The 7,081-nt window shown below is 42.1% G+C and overlaps 1 protein-coding gene across 1 annotated transcript; it reads left to right on the top strand.

Annotated features, from left to right (window-relative positions):
• Nucleotides 1-3,532: 3,532 nt before the first annotated feature.
• On the top strand, nucleotides 3,533-6,144 carry RGS2 (regulator of G protein signaling 2; the record flags this gene model as incomplete). Its single annotated transcript, XM_084245824.1, has 5 exons — nucleotides 3,533-3,672; nucleotides 4,716-4,817; nucleotides 4,926-4,987; nucleotides 5,569-5,735; nucleotides 5,950-6,144. The coding sequence occupies exons 1-5, from the start codon at nucleotides 3,563-3,565 to the stop codon at nucleotides 6,142-6,144; spliced, it is 636 nt and encodes a 211-aa protein (XP_084101950.1). The 5' UTR covers nucleotides 3,533-3,562.
• Nucleotides 6,145-7,081: the final 937 nt, after the last annotated feature.

Genomic DNA, 7,081 nt, shown 5'->3' with positions numbered 1-7,081 from the left:
ATTTCCGAGGGCTTTTTCCTTACTTCAACTTAACCACTGAGTTAAGATTTCATTAGGTAAGCAGCAGCTTTACAACTGTACAAATTTAGAAACTAAAAAATGACCGAAAAAAACAAAGCACAAAGCAACATAGGAATGGGATGCGAGTGTGTATGAGTTTTATAAAGAACTGTGTATCTTGGTTCCTAAATTTCTAATAAATATTAAAAGTACTACATGTCAACATTTTTACTTAACAATAATATGTATTATTGTTATATACATATTATGTATGTATCTAATTACATACACAGTCACCTCCACTGGGAGTAGAAGTGAGAAGTGTAGTCTCCCTTTGTTATTACTTTGGTATTGCTAAAAATTTGGATTTTTTTTGTTTGTTTGCTTTCTGTAACTGAAAACTTTTTTTTTTAAAGATTTATTTATTTATGATTACAAGAACTAGGGTACAGGCCAGAGGTGTGGGAGGGGAAAGGATTCACCAGAGACAGAGTGGGGAACAGAACAGGCAGAGAAACAAAAGTACACTGATGAGGAGAGCAGTGGGCGAGTCAGGAGAAGTCTGATGTGCCATGTGGGTAGCTCCCTGGCCGGGGATCGAACTCGTGCTGCAGAGGCTATGACTAGCTTTACAGCGCTGCGCTCAACCCCTTGCACCACCAGGAAGGCCCTAACTGAAAACTTTTTTAAATTCAAAAAGTTAAAGAACCACCACCAGGAAAGGAGGGATTGGGGTCAAAATAAGGGGGTTGCAATTGTATAGGGAATATAAAAGTAAAATAAAATAAATAAATAAATAAATAAATAAATAAATAAATAAATAAATAAAAAGAACTACCACCACTGACAGCTTCCAGCAGTAAGGCCTCATGAGCCTCTCCAGTAGAGGGCACGGAAGATTCAAGATAGAACCATGCTGTTGTTTGCTGGGCAACATTGACAAACAATTGCATTGTTTCCTCCTTCACCACAGAATGGAAAATATGTTCCATCCAGATCTTGCACAATCACATTTACCTAAAAGCCACTTTCAACAAGGAAAAAAAAAAGGAAGTCATCAAACATTGCTTCTACTGTATCAGCTTGTCTATAAAAGAGATAACATGGCAGCTTCTTTATGAAAAGGTTTCTCGGTCTGTAATAGGTATTGGCCTTAATACTTCAACTTATCCATAGATACAGAAACGATGTTAATTTACATCCAGATTTATCAATCACCCTCACAATTTTTAGGAAAACATTCAATTTGCTGTCACTTAATATCAGTTGTCAGTCAGAAATGGTTGTGGAAAAAAGCAAGTAATTTTATATAAAACACAGAACTATCTAGAATAGTCTATATTAAAACTAGTTAATTACATGTTAAAATACATACACACTTTTGTGAATATGTAGAGAGAATTAAACTTTTCTTGGAAATTGCTAAAATTTAAATGTCACTTTACTCCGTTTCCTTATTATCCAGAGAGCATTTATTATCATTAGCTTGATACTGTACAGATCTGTGATGTTGTCTTGCTATTTTACTGTACTTATACATTTAAAACCTGATCAACTCTGGATTAATCATTTAAAGATTTTTCTACCTGAATAGTTATACTCCCTGATATTTCTTTTTCCATACATAAGCAAATTAATAAACTTTTGTATCGAATTTTAGAATTTACTAAGGCCTTTCACATAAGATTCGCATAATAAGGTTGACAAGAACGACACATTACTCTTACCATAGATGGGAAAATGGGGTTCATGGAGGTGGGATGGGGCTGTTCCAAGAGTTACCTTAGCACTTATTGCTTAAGCTGACATTCTAATTAGATCTCCTGACAAGAGTCCAGTTCCCTTCTCTTGCTACGTCTTTGTCAGAAATACTAGCCTTTCTGCTGAGGGAATCCTACCATCTGATGGCTCTCAGTGGAAAATATGTTAAGGTTTATATTGGCAAGAAAAAGGGTCTGCATAATACACATATTAATAAATAAATATCCAATCATCAGGCATTACAAATAGATGTAGAAAATATTATGTAAAGTCCTTTTAAAGATGAGGAGTATATGCTTGAGAAAATAGTATGCTTTAAGGCATTGATTACTGAAAACTCAGTGATTTTTCTTTCCACGGTAAAGTACATGGCTGTTCTCTTTAATAATAATTTCAGATTTTACCCCTCAAACCAAACCTGGAGCTCCAACTACTGGTAGCTCACTATAAGAATATGTTAAACGCCTTCAAATATTCTTTTAATGATTCTTATGCAAAGTAGGGAGAATACATTGTTTAATTAATACCTTGCTGTTAATCTTAGTGTCCACTTAATGCTTGATGGGGACACCACACGATTATTCCACCGCACAGCCTGATAACGTTTTCTGAAATCCAATTATTTATAGTTGAGGTTATTTGCCCTTATTCATGAAACCATTTAAAACCTGCTAAAGTAGAAGTAATCTTTTGAAAAATTTACAAATTAAACATATTCAAGCAGAATGTTAATTTATCCTCTCCTCCCCCTTCCCTTTTGCTTAATTATTAAGTGTTCTGGTAAATTCCAAGCCAACCAAAGATGACTCACAAGGAAAGTCTGCATCCCTGCATGCCTATGACAAGGTGCATTAGGCTGCGGGTTTCTTGGTGTTTTCTTATATTTCATCAGGAGAAAATCTGTGACTTCTGTTCTGGAAAGAGAGGTACCCAAGGACCCTGTACATAGAAACCTGCAAGCCCACAAACAGACACAATCACACATGTATTGGGGATCAAATACGCACAACCCATTAAAGCACTGTCGTTAAATAGTCACTTTCTCCTTTTCCTTCCTGCCTGAGGGTCATTCCTGATGTCCGAGAATGTCCAGGCAATCTGCAGAGGAGACCACACCACCTGCCCCTGGACCGTCACTGTTCTTCCTGTTCATCGTTTCCATCCCCAGCTTTAATGGCGTCGCAGAGAGGAACAGGGGAGGGTCTCCCCGTGGTCCCGGTTTTACCGATCAAGAAAAGAGGCGTGGGGCTGGGACTCCTGCTCCAAAAAATGGGGGAGGGGGTATCTTCTTAAATCATAACAGGGCAATGCGCGCTGATTCGCAGCCAGTGCCTTTTCCCTGGGGAGCACTCAAGACCCGGGCTGGTGATCTGGGGAAGGTAAGCTTGGGGGAGGGGAGACTAGGGGCGCGAGGGGAGCGCACGGCAAGCCACGATCCTGCTTGCGCCAGCTTTGCTCGGTCCCTCCGCTGGAGGCGCACACAGTCCTGAAAGGTCGCCAGCCACTGCGCCCAGTGACAGGCCTGGGTCTGTGCCCACACGCCCCGGCCGAGGCGCGGTGTGGGCCAAGGGCGAGCGAGCGGGGTGCGCAGACGTCAGCAGGGCCTCCCTCCGAGACCCTCAGTGGGCGCTCGTGACCGCCGCAGGCCCGCGCTCACCCCGCCCGCCCCGCGACGCTGCCATCGGCCAATGGGCGCTCTCTGCAGGCGGGGTGTCGCCGTGAGGCCCCGCCCCTGCACCCTTATAAATGCGGCGGCGCGCGCCCGCTCGCACACAACGGCGTCCCCAGCGGGAAGACGATAATGCAAAGTGCCATGTTCCTGGCTGTCCAGCACGACTGCGGATCCATGGACAAGAGCGCAGGCAACGGCCCCAAGAGCGAGGAGAAGCGGGAGAAAATGAAGCGGACCCTGTGAGTATGGCTTTCTTTGTCCCGCATCCCCTGCATACCTAGCTGTCCGGTTTGCTGCAAGCGCCATACCTTTGGGTTCGGCTTTAGCATGAGAAAACAATGTAGTCTGCGCCTCTGCAAAGGAGGGGGTGTATGCAAAAGGTTAACGTGCTAAGGAAGGTTTAATCTGTATGGTATCTCCTTATTTTGAGAAGCGATCAAAGCTTCGGGTAGAATTTAGGAACTGAAAAAAATCTTGGTGTGGAGGTGGTGGTAGTTGCACTAAGAAACTGAGGAGTTGGCTTTTTGTCCCCTTCATTTTTAAAATGACATCAAAGAATCCTGCATCAGAAATGCGTCCCCAAAAGCCTGACGTTGCATTCTAAGTTCGGATTAGCTTCCACAATTACTGGGATGGAGATATGTGCTGGTTCTGAATATATTCGATTTCAGTCCCCTTTTCTAAATTGAACAGCAGATCTCACTCACGATTGTGGAACAGTAATTGTCCTGCATCCTCTGCTTTAAGTGATTGTTGTCGGGGGGAGGGTAAAGTACTACTAGCACGGGCACACACAACCCTCATTGTAGACAGCTGCTAGAGTGGTACAGAGCCTCCTGCTCTAAAGGTAGAAGGAAAGGAGCCAGCATGGAGCATGGAGAATGACCAGCTCAAAGCTGTTCCACTGTTTGTTGCATGTGTTCAGTGAAATGCCTTGGAAATGTAATTAACGTTGCAGGAAAATTGCTGAAGGACAGAAATAACATGTCTTTTGAACTAAGCAAACCATATTCATTACAACACCCTAATAATTTTAAGTAGTTCTACTCTTAGTTACAAAGCTAGTAGTGATGCTCCAGTGCCTGGCTGCAGCTAATTATATTCAATACATAGGTGCTTGGTGTAAATGTTAAATAAGAATGACTTGCAGAATTCTGATTTTTGTCCTATTTGGCTTGTCTGTAGTTACTGGATGACTTTATTTGGTAAAAATGCCTTCAGCAGGGGTAGTCATTTCAAGTGTTATCACTTAGTGAATATCTTTTTTGTTGGTTTGTTTTAGATTAAAAGATTGGAAGACCCGTTTGAGCTACTTCTTGCAAAATTCCTCCTCTCCCGGAAAACCCAAAACCAACAAGAAAAGCAAGCAGCAAACCTTCATCAAGTAAGTTGCATATCTTGTCCGTGGGTAACTATGCAGTTGCTAGCTACTAGACTGAAAAGGGGAACCAACCGTACTGGGCTCAAGCTAATATGCATACTTCTCTTGCAGACCTTCTCCTGAGGAAGCACAGCTGTGGTCGGAAGCTTTCGATGAGCTGCTCGCCAGTAAATGTAAGTTAACCTCTTGAATTTGATCCATTCCAAGGATCTTAGGAGTCTGGAAAGTTTGTGTCCACACAATAGTAGAGCAGCTTGCCCAGGAGAATTCCACTCCACAGTCACTGTCCTCTAAGGCCTGTTTTTTTCTCCTTTATTCCCCAGTGTTTAACCAAGGAAATGCATGGCTTATGCACTCCAGGTGGGGAAGGGAAATTAGCCTAAAAAATATTGTTGTGGCAGTTGCTCTGCGTTAAGGTTGAGTCAGTTTTTCCATTTGCACACGGAGCTTTCTGGAGGCTTAGTGGCCAGACAACGTATAGCAGCCCTCCCTATAAAGACTGACATTGACAGCAAAGTTAAGTGTTTACATTTTTAGAGCAGTGTGCCAATGTAAGCATTTTGTAAACTGGCACCTTAGGCTTTAAAGAGCTGAATTCTGAGGATTACAGGTTTGAGTGAAATCTAGAAAATTGCTACCCTTAGTAACAGTAAAACTAGGGGGGGCGGGGTGCAGGGGAGTTCTAGGGAAAAAAAATCAAAGGGATTATTTGTCACTCAGCTCTTCACCTGCATGCTTTCCTCTTCCCCTTCAGATGGTCTTGCTGCATTCAGGGCTTTTTTAAAATCTGAATTCTGTGAAGAAAATATTGAATTTTGGCTGGCCTGTGAAGACTTCAAAAAAACCAAGTCGCCCCAAAAGTTGTCCTCAAAAGCAAGGAAAATATATACTGACTTCATAGAAAAAGAAGCTCCAAAAGAGGTAAGAGGGGGGAGATTTCCTCATTTCAACTATTTAAAGCACTTTGCACCAAAGGGAAGCAAAAGTATTGAAAGGATGTCAAATTAAAGGGTGGTGGGAATGGTAAAAATGATTTCCCCTAGTCTTTTCAATTTCTTTGTTGTTTTCAAATATTAAATAGAATTCTGTGTCCAACTCTGAATATAAAATAAGCCACTTATTTGCTTTATTTCAGATTAACATCGACTTTCAAACCAAAACCCTGATTGCCCAGAATATACAAGAGGCTACTAGTGGCTGCTTTACCACAGCCCAGAAGAGGGTGTACAGCCTGATGGAAAACAACTCTTACCCCCGCTTCTTGGAGTCAGAATTCTACCAGGACTTGTGTAAAAAGCCTCAGATCAGCACAGAGCCCCACACTACATGAGATGAGAGGGAGCACCTCGCGGAGGACATTTCATGTTTTTCTTAAGGAGAGAAGCTGTGACCCGCCAAAAAGACTGACCTTGAATTCAGCTGGGTGTGCAGGAAGCATCACTCAGAACTATTGATTCAAACCTGGGTAGTGAATCACAGGAAGCTGGTGACCGCCTGGGAGAGGTGTGTGTCGGGACAGCCTCCATCACTGTACAGAGCACAGGGAGAGAGTGGGCTCTGTGGCTCTCACACTAGAATGAGAGACCGAAAGACACCAGATGATACTGTTGGTCCAAAAGCATTTAAAATCAATAGGTCTGGGATAATGTGGCCTTAGCTAGCTGGCTGTCCATTTCTCCTTCTGTCAGTCCATGCTACCGACATAGTGGTTTTAGTTTTAGTTTTGTAGTACCGAGTAACATGAAACTGTTCGCTACGTGTAAGGGGATCGAAGTTCTTAGGACTACATATCAGCAGTACTGTTGTCTCATGTAACACTAAAACTGAAATGGTCTGTGTTTGAATTGTCAAATGGTGTGTGTATCAGAATGTGTGCTGTTGTGTAGGAAGCTCCAGTGTCCATGATGAGTGCCAAAGTGCCCTGAAGGCAGCTAAACTATGAAGTCGTCTTTGAATACTTTTAATAAATTTATTTTGATAAATAATATCATTGTCTGTTTGGTCCAGAGATAGGTGGGTTTTCTGGTTTGGTAATGGGAAATAGAGCAGATACAAGGACAAACATCTTTTCCGGTCAAAAAGAGATAGCATCACTGATATACTTGTTTAGTGAGAATTGAGAGTCTTCAGAACTGAGAAAAGAGAATTGCAAATAAGCCAAAGAAAGTTAGGTCACATCCTCAGAACCACCCTGTGTGATCAAGCTTTCGAATAGAATCTTGTAAAAACTAAACTTGTTATTAATGAAAACAGAAGAATATTGACCC

Source organism: Talpa europaea (assembly GCF_964194135.1).
Source record: "Talpa europaea genome assembly, chromosome: 10".
Classification (NCBI taxonomy): Eukaryota; Metazoa; Chordata; class Mammalia; order Eulipotyphla; family Talpidae; genus Talpa; species Talpa europaea.
Note: the sequence above shows the minus strand (reverse complement) of the source record. Positions and strands in the feature narration are given on the sequence as shown.